This window comes from Prionailurus bengalensis, chromosome B4 (assembly GCF_016509475.1).
Source record: "Prionailurus bengalensis isolate Pbe53 chromosome B4, Fcat_Pben_1.1_paternal_pri, whole genome shotgun sequence".
Lineage (NCBI taxonomy): Eukaryota > Metazoa > Chordata > Mammalia > Carnivora > Felidae > Prionailurus > Prionailurus bengalensis.
This window is the reverse complement of record NC_057358.1, coordinates 28,927,086-28,946,511: the sequence shown is the minus strand read 5'-3', so window position 1 is coordinate 28,946,511 and position 19,426 is coordinate 28,927,086. Positions and strand designations below refer to the sequence as shown.

General features: G+C 36.5%; 1 protein-coding gene across 7 annotated transcripts in view; it reads left to right on the top strand.

The window, feature by feature from the left end:
- The window catches only part of ARHGAP12 (Rho GTPase activating protein 12), a 121,894-nt gene that overhangs the window by 13,772 nt on the left and 88,696 nt on the right, over positions 1-19,426 (top strand). For all 7 annotated transcript variants that reach the window (XM_043563467.1, XM_043563466.1, XM_043563465.1 and 4 more), the window contains exons 2-3: positions 4,107-4,145; positions 6,235-6,989. In XM_043563467.1, the coding sequence (XP_043419402.1) occupies positions 6,312-6,989 (678 nt within the window). In that variant the 5' untranslated portion in view covers positions 4,107-4,145; positions 6,235-6,311. The remainder of the gene's footprint in view (positions 1-4,106; positions 4,146-6,234; positions 6,990-19,426) is intronic.

Below are 19,426 nucleotides of genomic sequence, written 5' to 3'. Positions count from 1 at the left end.
ATTCCCTAATGGCATGATGAGCACTTTTTCATGTGCTTATTTGTCATTTGTCTGTTTTTTTTCATGATTTGTCTTTTCAGATTCTTTTTCCATTTAAAATGTTAGGTTCTTTTTATTGACTTTTAAGAATTCTTTGTATATTTTGGACACTAGTCCTTAATCAGGTATGTATTTTGAAAATATTTTCTCCTTGTGTGTGGTTTGTGTTTTCATTCTTTTAGCAGTGTCTGCCACAAAGGAATTCTTAATTTTAATAAACTCCTATTTTTTTTCTTTCATGGATTGTATATTTGGTGGTATAACTAAAACTCATTGTAAACCCCAATATCATATTTCTTCCCTTTTAAATTAGAGTATTTTCTCCATTCTTGTAACAATCCAAGAAGTTATTACGTCCACCCTTATTTCTGACTAAGACTTTATGGCACGAATCATTCTAAAATACCCTATGCAAATGTAATTTTTAGTAAAAAATGCTTGCTTCCTCAAATGCTTTGTTGTTTCCTCATTTTTGTTTCAGATTTAAATCTCAGTTTTTAAATTTCTTTTACTACTCTATGTTTGTGTTCTCTCCTGCTTTCCAGTTACCCAAATATTTCCTGTATCCTTCTTCTGTCCCTGTTTTTGCTATTTCTTCATGGCCAATGTAGTTGATAATATTAATCATTATATTTTTCTTCTCTTCTTTAGGCCTAAAGAAATGTCTTACATCCTACACGTTTTTATTATTAGAAAACAGGTGTCATGCATTGTGAAAAACTCTAAGTGCCTGATAAGTGGCCTATGATTTTTTGTTGTGCAAGTGTACAATTTAAAAAATTATTTGCTGGTATAATTCTTTATGCTAGAACTTAATGCTGGAATTGTTCTTAACTATTTTATTGTGCTCATTATGTTTAACTGATTTCTTCAGTAGAGGCCTGTTTACGAATTGTTCATTTTATTTATTTTTAATTTTTTAGGGGGATTATTCATTTTAAACAAGTACTTTTAAAACTATGTGGAGGGCTTCATGTCAAAAAAAGTGGCCTAAATTGTACTTTTTAAGTTGGTTAATATTTACTTACATTTTTAAATGTTTCTTTTTTTAAAAATTTTTTTAAATGTTTATTTGTTTCTGAGACAGAGAGACAGAGCATGAGTGGGGGAGGGGCAGAGAGAGAGGGAGACACAGAATCTGAAGCAGGCTCCAGGCTCTGAGCTGTCAGCACAGAGCCCGACGCAGGGCTTGAACTCACAAACCATAAGATCATGACCTGAGTGGAAGTAGGATGCTTAACCGACTGAGCCACTCAGGCCCCCCTGGTTTCTTTTTTTTTTTTTTTTAATGTTTGTTTCTTTTTGATAGAATGAGAGAGAGACAGAGCGTGTGCAGAGGAGGGGCAGAGAGAGGGAGACACTTTGAATCAGAAGTGGGCTCCAGGCTCTGAGCTGTCAGCACACAGCCTGACGTGGGACTCAAACTCACAAACCGCGAGATCATGACATGAGCCAAAGTCAGATGCTTAACCGACTGAGCCACCCAGGTGCTCCAAAGTTGGTTAATATTTATGCACGTGAGGCTATGCATTTTGTTGCTCATGGCATTACAATTGCTATACTCATTGTACATATATGTATTAGATTTAAATTGTAGACTCATCCCCCTAAAATTATAGACTCGTTAATTATGGATGCATTTACTGTATTTCTCTTAAGATTGTGTTCATTTGTTTACTTTTTTGATATACCCAGTAAAGATACCATGCTGAGAGATGTAGTTGATTAAAACAGATGTCCTGGGGGAGGAAGATAACATGTGCTGAGCTGTGTAATTTGCCGTGGGAAAGAAAATGAGGGGGAAAAAAAGGCAGACAGAAAGGAGGAGGCTATTAGATTTTAAAATAGCATGGTAGAAAGTTCTGAAGCTGACGTGGAAGAAAAGAAGTAAAAGATGTAAGGAGTTGTGTATATCTGTTCTTGTTGAAACATGAGTTAGAAAACTGGTAAGAGTCATGGAAAGCCTACATGGGTGGTGTTGAAACTGCCGAGTAAAGCAGTGGTTGGTACTGGGTCAGTAGATACGCAAAACCTTTATATATATTGGTGGTTGGGTACTTAGTTTTAAGGTGTGTGTGTGATGAGTGTGGATGGGGGAGTGTGGTGATGAGTACAGAATGTATTTCAGTTCGAGGAGAGCTGTGCTCAGAGCATTATAGTTGGGTGAGTAAGATTCTAATCAAAATACTTGAGAGGGTAAAATAGCAGGATAAGCAGTGCTTAACCTATCTAAAGAGAAGAGTCCACAAGTTTGGAGAGTAGAGAAAAAGATAAATGTTTGTTTTAATATAGCTTATGTTTTTAAATAAAATTAGGCAATATAATATACTTGCAGATAATTTTCACTTAGATCTCAGTTTTTAGAGCTACCCCATAATTATTTTAATTTTCTTTGAATCCATAACTTAAAATAAGGCTTCCCTCTTTTTTATTTTATGTAACTTTTCCTAGACCTTGGGTTGTGATACATAATTCCTGCTATGTGACTTTCTAGAAGTTTATAATTTTAATAGTCTCTCTTAGGGGCTTCCCAGTTTCATTCCCCACCTCACCACCCCAGTATTATAACTAGAAAACTATGTCAGCTCCATTTCCCCTATTCTTATCCCATGTGTCTACTCCTGTTCATGTTGTCTGCCTTGATATCCAATTTCTTTTTCTATGTAGAAGTCTTTTGGCGACTTCTCCATCTTCTTTGTCCTCCCAGTCTCATTTTTTTTTTAAACTTTAGATTGCATGTCTCATGTTGAACATAGTGAACTGACTACTTCATCTTTCTCTCTAACTTCTCCTTCATATTTATCTTTGTAGTCACAGGGCAGGGTGTAGTCATAAAGCCTGGCAGTGAAAGGGACTGAGCATGGATTGGCTTTTAACCTATTGTTGGTCCCCACTGCCCAGCCTCTCTCCTACTAGCATGACATACAGTTTTCTTGTTATTCTTCATACTTTCCTTTTCTTCATTGCTGTGGATAAATACCTGACTGCTTATGGTATGTATGAGCTTAGAGGTGTTGCTTAAGTTACTTTATTACTTCCTGGAAAGCAAAAGAAAAAAAAAATCACCTGAGGAGAAGTATTTCAGTGTGGAATTTTAAAAAGTTGTAGTGAAAAACTTTTATGTAGGTAAAAGGATTAAAGCACATACTGACTAATGTCCTGGTAATGCATGAAAGTAAAGGCTGAACATTTGGAAGGTTAGACTTTCTATTTACCGCTATTGGAAAGACCATGCAGATCTGGTGGGGCTCGGGTGGGATAGAGATAGGAAGTAGATTTTGCATGTTGTAAGTTTTAGGTACCTACTAAAATACCAAGTGGATTTTGTTGTTGTGGTCCAATAATCTCTTTTGATCTAGAAGACTCTTCCTCCCTTATTCATTTTTCCATGAAATTGTGTTTCTTGAAGAGTTCAGGTCTGTTATCTAATAGAATGTCTTATACTTTGGAATTAATTGTTTCTTAACAAGATTTAACATGTTTTTGACAAGAATACAACTTAGGCAACATTGTGTACATCACATTAGGAGGCATATATCATCAAGGTTGTCCCACTGTTGGTGTTACTGCATTTGATCACTTGGTTAAGCTCATGACTGCCAGATTTCTCTGTTGTAAAGGTGTATTCGTCTGTTTATAATTAGTAAGTAATCTGTGGGGAAACATGTTAGGACTCCCAATAGCTTGGAGTGTTTGTTGTCATTCTCTTTATCCATTCAGTACAATAAACTTGAAAACCAGTTCTGTCATTTTAACAATTTTACAAAGGTTGCTTTCATATTATTAAAAATTTTAAAAGATATTTGTTAGAATAAAAAATAAGGGGCAGAAATGAAATTAAACCATGTGAAAGTGAAGTAGGAGGGGCAGTGGTGAAGCATACCTTGTATTTGTCCACATTTGGAGGGTGGTGCGGAACAGTCTTGAGATATAAAATTGTACTGTTTCATAGAGCTGTTATAAAAATGTGAGCAACACATCACAGCTATTCTAAATCATGAACAATATTATTAGCCTTCTTAAAGCAATCCTGGTTAAAGTTAATGAACTTTATTATTTTTTTATAGGTTTAAATGAAATACTGGATATTTATTTCTTCCTTTAAGGTAAGTTTTTTATTTTTAATCTTTTTCAAAACATTATTAAATTTGTTATCCAAGTACTTTGTCCAGAAAGTAAAAGTTTTAGTTACTGAAATTGTGTCACTAATTTATCATCTGGACTTATGGGCTTTATCTATTATAGAGAAGAAAAATGTCCTCAAGGAAATGATTGTTACTGTACATACAGCACCCAGTAATACTATGCCCAGCATTTGGGTGCTGAAGAGAATTGGTAGGTTATCATGGGACCTTAGGTTTACACATTTGTGGTGTATCTCGGTATTCAGAATTGCTTAGCTTTGCCTTAGGATCCTTGAGCCTTGGGTTAATACTAGTTTCCTAGGGCTGCAATAACAAAGTGCCACACACTGGGTGGCTTAAAACAATAGAAACTTATTCTCTCCCGGTTCTGGAGGCTAGATGTCCCAAATAAAGGCAGGGTTGTCCTCCATTTGTGAAGGTTTTAGCAAAGACTCTTTCTTTGCCTCTATCTTCTGGTAGCTGCTGGGTGTCCTTGGGGTTCCTTGCTTATAGCTGCTTCACTCCATTTTCTGCCTCTGACTTCACGTAGTTTTTCCTCTATGTGTTTCCTTTCTCTGCCTCCAGATCCCCCTCTCCTTATAAAAACACCAGTCATTGGATTTTGGTCCTACCCTAATGACATATAACCTCATCTTAAATTGATTACATCTGCAAAGATCCTATTTCCAAATAAGGTCACATTCATAGGTCCTGGGTTTATGACTTAAATATACCTTTTTTGGGGAACACAGTTCATCCTACAGCAGTTGGTACTTGAATTGAGTTGTAGTAATATTGAGATGCTATGATCACTTTGAAGCTTGAATACTGTATTCTATGAAGTACTAAAGTATTTTGGAATTGATATAGAAATAAAAGTGAATCCCTAGATTTCTCAAGCCAAGTTAGAACTCATTCTGCAACAGACTTTGAGTGGTAGAGGGGGTAAGAATTTTTAACATTTATAAATAAAAAGATTGGGGGCACCTGGGCAGGCTCAGTCTGACTCGATTTTTGGCTCAGGTCATGATCCCAGAGTCATGGTATAGAGCCCCACTTAGGGTTTTGTGCTATGCATGGAGCCTGCTTAAGAGTCTTTCCCTCTCCCACCCCCACCTCTCCCCCTTCCCACCCACCCTACCAGCTCCTGCTCTCTGTCTCTTAAAAAAAAAAATTATAAGACTGGTTATTTATTTCCATTTGTGGGATTCAGCCTGACAAGCATTGTGGCCCTCCTGAGGTACAACATGGAAACAAAGTAAACTAGGAGTTTTGTTTTCTTCATGTGCATACTTTGTCTGGAAATAACAGTGTTCTCCTTTTTATCCGTTTATGTTAGACGAAACTCATATAATTGGATAATTTTTCAAAGCACATTAATACTCTTGACCATTTTAGAAAATAGTACAGGGTTACTGAAATTCAGTTCCAGCTTCAAAGAAGGACTTAGATAAGTGAACCTAGCTCAGTTCTTGGCTCTTGGTAAGTGCCTGAGATGTATTTGTTATTATTAGTGAGCCTTTCTAAGAAAGTGAAGGAGGTTTTAGGTAGTCATGAAAAGAAGGAAAATTCTCACTTCTTATTTATTATTATTTTTTTCTGTCTGGCTGGTTAGGATATTTACTGTTCCAGTAATTGGTTTGGTTTTGCTTATAAATGACTGGAAAATGTAGATTACAGTTAGAATGAATGTTTTTAATGTAGGAAAATACATATGATGTTAGACACATGCTTACTTTTTGGAGGGTGAAGGTAATATTTTTTAAAACTGTTTATTTATTTTGAGAAGGAAAGAGTGCACTCCCATGTTAGCAGGGTAGGGGGCAGAGAGAGGGAGAGGGAGAGAATCCCAAGCAGGCTCTGTGCTGTCAGCACAGTCTGTCAGCTCATGAACCGTGAGATCATGACCTCAGCTGAAGTCAAGAGTCGGACGTGTAACCGACTGAGCCACCCAGGCGCCCTGGTAGTATTCTTTAAATACCTTGATTATATGATGCTTTTGGATAAATATTAAAAATCCAGGCTGTGTTAACTTTTTCTTTATTCTCTTCTTCCATTTAAATAAAAATAGCTGTATTAATCCAACAAGGCATAAAGCCATAATGTGGCATACCATCCTGTTTGAGAGGTGAACATTACTGAATAAAAATGGCTGACAGAAGTGGGAAGACTATTCCAGGACAAGTGTATATTGAAGTGGAATATGATTATGAATATGAAGCTAAGGACAGAAAGATCGTGATAAAACAAGGGGAACGATACATCTTGGTGAAAAAGACCAATGACGACTGGTGGCAGGTCAAACCAGATGAGAACTCCAAAGCATTTTATGTGCCAGCTCAGTATGTCAAGGAGGTCACCCGTAAAGCTCTCATGCCGCCTGTTAAACAGGCAGTTGGACTGCCAAATAATTCTATGAAAATGATACAGAGTCTCCATCTTCAGAGGTCAACAGAAAATGTGAACAAATTGCCTGAGCTTTCGAGCTTTGGAAAGCCGTCATCGTCTGTTCAAGGAACAGGTCTTATTCGTGATGCCAATCAGAATTTTGGACCCAACTATAATCCATGTCAGACTGTGAACCTAAGCCTGGACCTGACCCATAATAATGGAAAGTTTAACAGTGATTCACATTCTCCTAAAGTTTCTGGCCAGAATAGGACACGCTTATTTGGTCACTTTCCCGGCCCGGAGTTCTTGGACATAGAGAAAACTAGCTTCTCCCAGGAACAGTCTTGTGATTCAGCAGGAGAAGGCTCAGAAAGAGTACATCAGGATTCTGAATCTGGTGATGAACTTAGCAGCAGCTCCACTGAGCAGATAAGGGTAAGATGAAAAGTAGAATGATGGAGCACTTGTACTACCATAACAAAAATATTGCAGATTTTAATTAAAATCTTTGTAGGAGTTAGGCATTGTTCGTTTTGCTTTGTTATTAGAATAGGTTCCATTCTGACTTAATGAGGTGGAGAATAGTGTAATAACTTGTAGAGTTCATAAAGGTTGGCCTTATGGTTTCCATAGTTCTCGTACCTTTGTGGGACTAGAGCTGCCTCAAGTGTGGAAAAGTTTTTTTTGATCTTCTCTATTGATAATGCATAGGGTAGAAAGGATTTACTTACCCAGTGATATTTCTTTTACTAGACCAACTTTGTTTTCTAATTGTACTCATTTGGCTTATTTGTGATAAGTTTTCAGGTAATAGTGGGAATATGAGGAAAGGTGTTACTGGAATGTTAGCTGCTAACTCTTGTTCTTCAAAACTTGTTTATTAACCTCTAATATTTAAAAACTAGCTGACAAATCTTTGCCTTCATTCATGCACTTTGGTGTCTTAAGTGTTTAAATATACACACTTGTTTGCATGGAGCATTGGCCTGAAAAAGATTGTGTGTCAGTGATTTGATTTTTTTCCAACTTATCCTTATCCAACTTCATTTTGAGATTAGTTTATGCCAGTTTGTTATGTAAAGTGAAATAAAATTAAAAGCAATTGCATGAAATCAAAACTTGAGTGTATTTGGATAAGTCTAATTGAAAAAAATTTTTTTTAATGTTTTATTTATTTTTGAGAGAGAGAGAGAGAGATGGAACGAGTGGGGGAGGGACAGAGCGAGAGGGAGACACAGAATCTGAAGCAGGCTTCAGGCTTCAAGCTGTCAGCACAGAGCTTGATGGAGGGCTTGAACCCATGAACTGGGAGATTATGCTCTGAGCTGAAGTTGTTTGCTTAACTGACTGAGCCACCCAGGTACCCTGGAGAAGTCTAATTTTAAGTGAAATTGTAAATTGATAAATTTTTGGTCTAAAGCTCTGTTGTAAGATTTATTCATCAAGTTAAGTCAGTAATTGTGAGGCTGGTCTTAGATGTGGTCTGACTCTGATGGAATTAGTTTGTTCTTACTATAGCTTTTAGTTTTTTTGTGACATTTTGAATGGAAAAGGGATGATTCTCTAGAAAAATTTCTGATGTTTGAGATCAGGGCAGTTAATGAAGTAGCACTGCCAGTTTACCATCATGTGTCTTAGAAGGCTTCTATTTCTTTAGTCTTTATGTGATACTTTGACATAGGATATACAGTGTTTCCTGGAATTTTTCTGTTCATAGCTTCTTTTTGAACTAGCGGGACTTGGGAAAGATTGCGTTTTCTATTACTGATAGCCATCACAGTTCACGGTATGTTTTATATTTATGTATCCCAGCAATCCTGTGTTCTCTTCATTATGGTCATCTTAAATTCACTGCATGGAAGTTCATGGCTCCTGGCCTCTCCTGAGCCCTTAACACTGCTTGGAAATCCTGCTAAATTTCTCTAGCAGGTCCTTTTCCTAACTGTTCATGACAAGTATTTCAAAACTTTATCATTTCTCTCATTCACCTGCTTTTCCCTGCTCTCTTAGGTCAAATAACTTTACTTTCTATTACCTTCTATTAGTCTGTAGCCTAAATAAAAGCTTTAGGATGGAAATGCTTCAGCTGTGGGGAGGATGTATTGCACAGCAGTTAATAGCACTGGCTTTAGATTTGGATCTGATTCCATACCACTTACGAGCTCTGCCATAATTGGGGCAAAGTGCTTAACCTCTGTGTCTCAGTTTCCTCATTTTAAAATGGGAATCACAGGGTTGTTGAGGATTAAGTGGGCTACTATATCTAATATGCTTACAACTATGCTTTGCGTATAAGTACATTATGTATCTATTGCTATTTAATAAATTCCTCCCAAGTCTAGTGGCTTAAAACTGTAACATCTCAGAGTTTCTGTGGTCCTTAACTCAGAAGCCGGTTAAATGACTGGTTTTAAAGGCACAGGGTCTCATGAGGTTGTAGTCTTGTGAAGGCTTGGCTTGGGCTGGAGGAGCTGCCTCTAAAATGGTTCACTCACATGAAATTAGTTGGGCCTCTTCACAGGTGCTTGTGTTGTAGACCAGCTTTCCCTCAGAAGGAGCAGTCCAAGACAGAGCAAGGTAGAAGCTACATTGTCTTTTATGCCAGTCTTAGAAGTCATACACTGTCATTTCCTATTAATTACACATCTCACTTCTGTGTGGCAGGAGACCATAGAGGGTATGTGTATCAGGAGATGAGGATCATTGGGGTCCATGTTGGGGCTGGCTAGCATAGTAAGTATTCAGTAAAATAGAGCTGTTGTTGTTGTTATTTCTATTATTATTTCCACCATCAAATCTATAGGTGCACCTGTATCAGCAGTCCCCTTTCCCCTTGTGTGGTGCAAGCATTGTCTCTCTTCTCCCCTCCATATCTGCTAAATATTATGCAGCATTGTGCTCATGTGGTTGATTATTTACCATGTTTTCTCCCTCATTTAAATCTCATGTTTTTCACATTTTAGTAAAGCACTTCAATAATACCTTCCCCTCTGAGTATCACTTTATCACCCTTTTCTTTTATTGACAACTCCTGGGAAGAGTTGTATGTATTTGCTTCTCTGCATTTTGTTGTTTCTCACTCACTCCTTAACCTATTCTAGTAGGACTTCTAGCTCCACCATTCTACCTAAACTGCTTCTGCTAAAAGGTACTCAGGTAAATAAATTTACAGACAATTGAAAACATTCATACACAGCCAATGCCATCATCATGGTGAACAAGATTAATAATCATGTGACAATTTAATCTTTTACTAAGGCAGAGTATACAATCAAGTGTGTAAATTGCAGCAGTCTTAAATACACAGCTTGATGGATTTGACTTACGTATACACCTCTGTAACCTTGAGCTGCTCCCCTGCCCCTCATGTGTCTGCTAGGAGATTGTCATTTTTCTGACTTATAGTGTCATTGGTCAATCTGCTTTAATTAAACTTTTCATTTTGAGATGCTTGTAGATTCATAAAAGCAGTTGTAAGACATAATACAGAGAGATTCCCTTGTGTCCTCTATCCAGTTGCAAAACTATACTGTCATATCACGATCAAGATATTGTCATTTGTGGGGCGCCTGGGTGGCTCAGTTGGATGAGCGACTGACTTCGGCTCAGGTCATGATCTTGCAGTTTATGAGTTCCAGCCCCGCGTCGGGCTCTGTGCTGACGGCTCAGAGCCTGGAGCCTGCCTCAGATTCTGTGTGTCCCTCTCTCTGCCCCATCCCTGCTCATGTTCTGTCTCTCAAAAATGAATAAACGTTAAAAAAAAAAAGATATTGTCATTTGTACAATCTAGATACTGAGCATTTCCATCACCACAAGGATCCTTTATGTTGCCCTTTTATAACCACATCCTCTTTCCTCCCATCCCCATCCCTCCTTAACCCTGGTTACTACTAATTTGTTCTCCATCTTCATAATTTTGTCATTTCAAGAATATTATATAAATGGAATCATATGCTATATACCTTTTGAGGTTGGCTTTTTCATTCAGTGTAATTCTCTGGAGATTGATCCAGGTGACTGTATCAGTGTTTGCTGTTTTTGTTGTTGACAAGTATTCTGTGATATGGATGTACCACACTTTGTTTCACCATTAACCCATTGAAGAAAATCTAGGTTTCCAGTTTTCTACTGTTGTAAACAAAGCTGCTATATATAAACATTTCTGCACAGGTTTTTGAGTGAACATAACTTTTTGTTTGTCTGGCATAAGTGCCCATGAGTATTGCTAATGGTATGGTAGATGTGTGTTTAATTTTTTAAAGAGACTGCTAAACTGTTTTCCAGAGTGGCTATACCATTTATATTCCTACCAGCAATATATGTGATCCAGTTTCTCTGCATGCTCACTAGCATTTGATGTTGCACTGTTTTTTTGTTTTTGTTTTTTGGGTTGTTGTTTTTTTAGCCATTCCGAAAGGTGTGTAATAATATCTTGTGATTATAATTTGCATTTCTTAACAGCTAATGATGTTGAACATCTTTTCATATGCTCATTTGCCATAAATAGATCCTTTTAATTGAAATGTCCTTCATATCTTTTGCCCATTTTTTAATTGGACTGTTTGTTTTTGTACTCTTGAGTGTAGAGAGTTCTTTATATTGTCTAGATACTAGTTATTTGCCAGATACATGGTTTGCAAATATTTTCTCCCAGTCTATAGTTTGTCTTTTTATACTCTTAATAGCATAGCTAGTTTAGTCAGAGTTCTCCAGAGGGTGTGTGTGTGTGTAAACTGCTTTTATATCTTTGTGAAAAATCAGTAGGCCATATTTGTATGGATCTATTTCTGGATCCTCTATTGTGTTTCACTCATATATGTGTCTTTCCGTACTCTAATATCAGACATCCTTGATTTTTTTTAATATTTAATTTTATTTATTTTGAAAGAGGGTGAGTGGGGGAAGGGCAGAGAGGAAGAGAGAATCCCAAGCAGGCTCCACTCTGTCAGTGCAGAGCCCAATGTGGGGCTCAGACCCACAGAACTGCAAGATCATGACCCAAGTCGCAACCAAGAGTCAGATGCTTACCTGGCACCTCTCAGACATCGTTGATTACAGTAGCTATATAATATGTCTTAAAATTGGTAGACTGATTCCTCCCAATTTGTTCTTCAAAATTGTTTTAGTTATTGTAGTAGGCTAAATGATATTCACCAGAGATATCAGATCCTAATCCCTGGAACATTTCGTTTTTAAGAAAAAGATCTTTATACAGATAAGATTAAATTAAGGATTTTGAGATGAAGAAATTATCCTGGACCCTGCATGTAATCACAAATGTCCTTACAAGAGAAGAGCAGAGGGGGCATCGCACACAAAGAAGAAGGCTATGTGAAGATGGAGCACAGAGAGATTTGAAGATGCTGGCCTTGAAGACATGAGTGATGTGGCCACAAGCCAAGGAATACTGGCAGCCACCGGAAGTTGGAAGAGGCAAAGAAAGCATTGTTTACTAGAGACTCTGGAGGAAATGCAGCCCTGCCAGTTCCTTGATTTCAGCCTGGTGATACTGATTTTGGACTTCTGGCCTCCACAACTGGCAAGGAATAAATTTTTGTTGTTTTAAGCTGTTTTGTATTAAGTTGTTACGGCAGCCACAGGAAACTACTCAGCTATTCTAATTCCTTTGCTTTTCCTCATACATTTTAGAAGAGTCTGATCCATATCTATAAAACATCTTGCTGGGATTTTGATAGGAAGTGCATTAACTTCCATGTCATTTTGGAGAAGATGAACATTTTTACTATGTTGTTGTCTTTAATCTGTGTATATTGTGTGTCTCTTTCCACTTACTTAGATCTAATTTTATTTTTTTTATCAGCATTTTGTAGTTTTCAGTAAAAGTCCTGTATGTGTTTTGTTGTATTTACACGTAAGTATTTAAATTTTTTAGAGCAATTGGAAGTGATACTGAGTTTTTAATTTTGGTATTCACGTATTCATTACTAGTATATAGAAATATAGTTGATTTATTTTTTTAAAGATTATATTTTTAAGTAATCTTTACACCAAATGTGGGGCTTGAACCTACAACCCTGAGGTGAAGAGTCGCGTGCTCCACTGACAGTCACTCAGGCGCCCACGATTTGTTTTTATTCTTACTTTTGAACTTTTTTAATGCACCTTTAGACTTAAAGAAATATTGTGAAGAAATTATAGACTTCTGATATACCCCACACCTAGTTTTCACTGTTGTTAACATATTAGTATGATTTGTCATAATTAATGAACTAATATTGATACATTATTAGCTGAAGTCCATACTTTTTTCAGGAGTTCTTTATTTTCTATTAATGTTCTTTTTTATCTCTTCCTGAATACCACATTACATTTAGTAGTTATGTGTCCTTAGGTTCTTCTTGGTTTTGATAGTTTTTCTGAGTTTCCTTGTTTATAATGACCTTGACAGTTTGGAGGAGTGTTGGTCAGGTGTTGTAGAATGACCCTATTTTGGAATTTGTCTCATGTTTTTCTCATGATTGGACTGTAGTTCTAGACTTTTGGGCAGGAAGACACAGAGGTAAAATGTCATTTTCATCACATCTTGTCAAGGGTAAATAACTACCACCATCATTTATCAGTGTTGATAGTGACCTTGATCACCTGATAGCTGTTATTGTCAGATTTTTCCACTGTAAAGTTACTCTTTCTCTCCCTTCCTTTCCATACCATGGTCTTTAGAAGGAAGTTGCTATAGTGGCCCATACATAAGAAGGGGAGGAATTATGCCCTACCTCTTTGAGTGTACAGTGTCTACATAAATTATTTGGAATTATTTTATATGAGAAATTTGTATGTTTTGCACCATTTATTCAGTTATTTATTTATATCTGTATAGACTCACAGATTTTTTCTTTATACCTTGCATTGTAATCAATACTACTATATTTTGTTCCTCAGTTATTTCAGTTTTGGCCTTTGAGAACTCTTTCAGGTGTGTGTATGTGTGTTTTAGCCATTCCTTACTTGCTGGCACTTCAGGATGCTCCATGCTCATCCTCTCTATTTTATGCCCCAGCCCTAGAATCAGCCATTTCTCCTTGGGGTCCCTTGTTTCTTTAACTGGAGAATGGTATTAGAAACCAAGTTCTGGGTGTTAGTGTGCTGATGCTACTAGGATGTCATGGCTTCTAGACCCTCTGAGCTGACAGAGCAAGGAAATAAGCATAGATATGCTAACTCATATATATACACCCAATCTATAATTATTTCCATATGTAATCATCTGCATCTATGTTGAGCTAAACCTGGGTTCATATTGATGTCTTCCACTCTGTAATCTCTTCCTGCATGGATCATTGCTTATCTATAAACTTCCTCCCCAACATTGAGAAATGGGGCTTCCATTGTCCACTATCCATTTGCATAATTGTTCAATACAAGTATAAGTGTATAGGAGTATCAGAATTGCTAACTTGTATCCCTGTGGAAAGAACTTTATTAAATAGAATATAGTACTTCATATGCAGTTATTTTTTTTTACTTTATTTATTTTTAAAGTTTTTACTTATTTATTTAATTAATTAATTTTTTTTTTTAATTTTTTTTTTCAACGTTTATTTTTGGGACAGAGAGAGACAGAGCATGAACGGGGGAGGGGCCTCTGCAGAATCGGAAACAGGCTCCAGGCTCTGAGCCATCAGCCCAGAGCCCGACGCGGGGCTCGAACTCACGGACCGCGAGATCGTGACCTGGCTGAAGTCGGACGCTTAACCGACTGCGCCACCCAGGCGCCCCTAGTTTTTATTTATTTTTGAGAAGGAGCACAAGTCAGGAGGGACAGAGAGAGGGAGAAAGAGAGAAAGAGAGTGAGCACGCCAAGCAGGCTCTGCTCTGCCAGCACAGAGCCCCACACGCGGCTCAAACTCATGAAACCGTGAGATCATGACCTGAGCCGAAACCAAGAGTCAGACGCTCAACTGACTGAGCCACCCAGGCGCTCCAGTTGTTTTTGTTTTTGTTTCTGTTTCCTAATGTTTGTTTATTTTGAGAGAAAGCAAGAGAGTAGGAGCTCACAAGCTGGGGAGTGGCAGCAAGAGAGAATCCCAAGTTGGTCCCATGCCCAGTGCGGAGCCCGTCATGGGGCTCGACCCCAGCCAGTATCAAGGGTTGGATAGCTAGCTCACTGAGCCACCCAAGCACCCCAAAATGCAGTTCTTTTTGATTTTAGTTTTACAGACTCATTTTCAAAGTTTCTTTGATCATCACCCTACCCACCCCTCCCCCCCCCATTTTAATGAGGTTGCTGCATACATTTATAACATTTAAAAAAATCATATTCTGCTTTCTGTTTTGGGATTCCCCACCCCACCTTGAGTTTCTATTTTAAAAAATTACATACATTGAGACATTGAGGTTTGCTCTTTGTGCTGTAAAGTTCAGTGGGATTTGACAAATGCATACTATTGTGTATCTATAATTACAGTATCACACTGAATAGTTTCACTGCCCTAATTCCTTGTACTTCGGCTATTCACCCTCTCTCCCCTTCCCTCCCCTCCCATTCTTGGCAACCACTCATTATTTTACTCTCTCTGTAGTTTTGCCTTTTTTGGAGTATCTTTTAATTGGAGTCCTACAGTAGGTAGGTAGCCTTTTTCAATTGGCTTCTTTAATTAGCAATGTGTATTTAAGACTTACCCATGTCTTTTCATGGCTTGATAGCTCATTGCTTTTATTGCTGAATGTTTTGTAGGGATATACCACAATTTGTTTATCCATTCATCTTTTAGACTGGTGGTTGTTTCCAATTTTTGACAATTGTGAATAAAGCTGCAATAAATATTTGCATGAAGTTTTTTTTGTATGGACATAAATATCAGATGAGTTGGGAAATGCCTAAGAACAATTGGGTAATACCTTAGATAAATATCTAAGATTGCTGGATAGTATGGTAAGACCATGTTTACCTTTTTTTTTTTTTAAATATGTATTCTTTTAGAGAGAGAGAGAGAGAGAGAGAGAGAGAGAGAGAGAGCGCACAAGCAGGGGAGGGGCAGAGAGAGGGAGACAGAGAATCTGTAGCAGGCTCCAGGCTCTGAGCTGTCAGCACAGAGCCCAGCACGGGGCTTGAACTCACGAACCATGAGATCATGACCTGAGCCAAAGTCTGATGCTTAACAGACTGAGCCACCCAGGCACCCCAAGACTATGTTTACCTTTGTAAGAAACTGTCAAATTATCTTTTAAAGTGCCTATACCATTTTGTATTCCCATCAGTAGTAGAGTTCCTGTTCTGCATGAACATGAAGATGGTGAACCAGCATTTGGTATTGTTAGTTTTTTGGATTTTAGTCATTCTAATAGATGTGTAGGATCTGATTGTTTTAATCTGTGTTCCCCAATGACAAATGATACTGAGCATCCTTTCCTGTGCTTACTTTGCTGTCTTTTTATCTTCTTTGGTGAGATGTCTAGATCTTTTGCTCATTTTAAAATTGTGTTTATTGTTGAGTTTTAGGAGGTTTTTCTAAAATCACATTGTATGTTTTGGATACAAATCCTTTATCAGATCTCTCTCTCTCTCTCTCTCTCTCTCTCTCTCTCTATATATATATATATATATGTATATCTCTCTCTATATATATCTACAAATACTTTCTCCTAGTCTGTAGCTTATCTTTTTATTTTCATAACAGTGACCTTCACAGAGTAGAATTTTTTAATTTTAATAAAGTGCAAAATTTAATTTTTTTTCTCCCAGACCGTGTTTTTACTGTTGTATCCAAAAACTCATTGCCAAATCTAAGATCATCTAGATTTTCTCTGTTTTCTAGAATATGTATAGTTTTGCATTTTATGTTTACGTCTGTGACCCATTTTGAGTTAATTCTTGTGAAAGGTGTAAAGTTTTTGTCTAGATTCTTTGTGTATATGCGTGTATATATGTATATATATTATTATATATGTATATTATATGTGTGTATATATATATAATATATGTATATATTATATATATATTATATATGTATATTATATGTGTATATATATAATATATGTATATATATTATATATATATTATATATGTATATTATATGTGTATATATATAATATATGTATATATATATTATATATATTATATATGTATATTATATGTGTGTATATATATATATAATATATGTATATATAGCTCTAGTTGTTCCCACTATGTGCAGAAAGACTTTCCTTTCTCTGTTGAATTGCCTTTGTTCCTTTGTCAGTGGTCAGTTGACTATTTGTGTGTGATATATTTCTGGGCTGTTTTGTTCCATTGATCTTTGTGTCATTCTTTTGCCAATAACATGCTGTGTGGATTAGTGTAATTTTGAAACTAGGGAGTGCATGTCTTCCAGCTTTATCATTCGTCAGTATTGTGTTGACTCTTCTAGGTCTTTTGCCTTTCCATATTAAGTTTAGATTCAATTTGTTATCTATAAAAGAGTTATTTGGGATTTTGACTGGAATTATATTGAACCTATAGATCAAGTTGGGAAGAATTGATGTTTTAACACTATTGAGTCTTCCAATCCATGGGCAAGGAATATGTGTTCATTTATTTAGATGCGCTCTTGATGTCTTTCCATTAGAGTTTTGTAGTTTTTTGTACCCTTTAGCTATCACTTCGCTATTCCTCTATCCACCCCCGCCCCAAACAACCTTTAATCTACTTCCTATTTCTGTAAATTTTCCTGTTCTGAATGTTTCATTTTAGTGGAATCATATAAGATGTGCTCTTCTGTGATTGGCTTCTTTCAGTTAGCGTAATGTTTTCAGTGTTCATCTATGTTGTAGCATGTATCAGTACATCTTTCCTTTTTATGGTGGAATAATAATCTATTGTTTATCCATCACTTGTTAGGCATTTTGCTTGTTTTCATCCTTTTTTTCTTTTTTTTTTTGCTACTGTGAATAATATTGTTATAAACACTTGTGTACAAGTTTTTGTGTGGGTATATGTTTTTACTTCTCTTGGGTAAATACCTAGGAGTGGAATTGCTAGGTGATAGGGTAACTCAGTGTTTAACTGTTTGAGTAACTGCCAGACTATTTTCCAAAGTGCCTATACTGTTTTGCATTCCCACCAGCAATATATGAGGGTTCCAATTTTTCCATATCTTCTTTAGGACTGGTTAGTATCTGACTTATCACAGCTGTCCTGGTGGGTGTGAAGTGGTATTCCATTGTGGCTTTGATTTGCATTTCCCTCATGATTAATGATGTTGAGTATCTTTTCATAGGTTCATTGACTACTTGTGTATTTTCCTTGGAGAAATGTCTGTTCAGATCTTTTGCCCATTATTAAGTTGTCTTTTTATTTGAGTTGTAAGAGTTCTTTATATAGCCTAGGTATAGCCCACTACCACATGATTTGCAGATACTTCTCCCATTTTGTGGGTTGTCTTCTCATTTTCTTGATAATGTACTTTTAAGTACAAGTTTTAAATTTTGATCAAGTCCAATTTACCCATTTTTTTAAAATTTTGTGCTTTTAGTGTCTTTGTTGCTAGTGCTTTTAGTGCAACTCCATCGCAAAATATGAGGTCAGGAAGATAGTCCTTCATTTTCTCCCAATAGTTTTAGCTCATAAATTTAGTTTTGATCCATTTTGAGTTCATTTTTATGTATGGTATAAAGTAAGGGTCCAACTTAATTTTTTTTGTTCCAAGACCATTCCTTGGAAAGACTTTCTTTCCCTCATTGAATGGTCTTGGGAACTTTGTTGAAAATCAGTTGACCATAGACATGTGTTTATTTCTGAACTGTTCAACTCCAGTGATTTATATGTATATCCTTATGCCTGTGCTAGATAGACTGTCTTGATTACTGTTTTGAAAGTTCAAAGTGTTGTTGTCCCTTCTACTTTATTATTCTTTTTCAAGAGTGTTTTGTCTGTTCTGGCTCCTTTGTAATTTTATGTGGATTTTAGAATCAGCTTGTCAGTTTCTGCAAAGAAGACAGCTGGAAGTCTGATAAAGATGGTCGGAAGTCTGTAGATGGTTTGGGGAATGATGCCATTTTAACAATGTTAATGTTTCTTTCAGGGCAGATGTGGTACTGAATTCCTTGTTTTGTTTGTTAAAGCAGGTGTTTATTTCTGCTTCATTTTGCTGCATAATTTCCTTGGATACAAAGAAAATTGGTGATTTTGTTTCTTTCAACACTTTAAATATTTCACCCTTTTTTTGTTTGCTTGGTTTCTGATGAGAAGTATGCTATAATTCTTCAGTAGTTCAGGTGTTTTTTTCCTTTGGCTTCTTTCAATCTTTTCTCTTGATCTTTGTTTTTTTGCAGTTTGCATATGACCTGCCTTTCTGTAGGTTTTTTGATATTTATCCTGTTTTCAGTTTGGGACGTTTCTTTTGACATATCTTCATGCTCATTGATTCTTTTCCCTGCCATGTCCATTCTAGTGATCATCCCATCAAAGGCATTTTCTATTTTTTTTTTAACAGTGCTTTAATTTCTGGAATTTGTTTTTGATTCTGTTTTAGCTTTTCCATCTCTCTGCTTACATTACTTATTTGTTTTTGAATTTTTTCTTTTATAGTTCTTAAGATATTAATAGAAGTTAAATTCCCTGATAATTTAAAGATCTGTGCCATATCTGATGCTTGCTTTGTGTTATCTCTTCAAATTTTTTTCTTGTCTTTTGCCATATTTTCTGATTTTTTGTTGAAAGCCAGACATGTTCTATTCGGTAAGGGGAACTGAAGTGACTAGACCTCTAGTGTTAGGCTAATCTGGCAAGAAATTGAATTGTGTTTAAATTTTGCTGTGGTTGTAGGTAGCAGAGGCTTTAAATTTCTCAATTATCCATGTTTGGGAGCTTTTCTGAGAGCTTCTCATTAATGTCTGGTTCCTCACTAAATCTCTCTGCTACCTCCCTGGCTAGG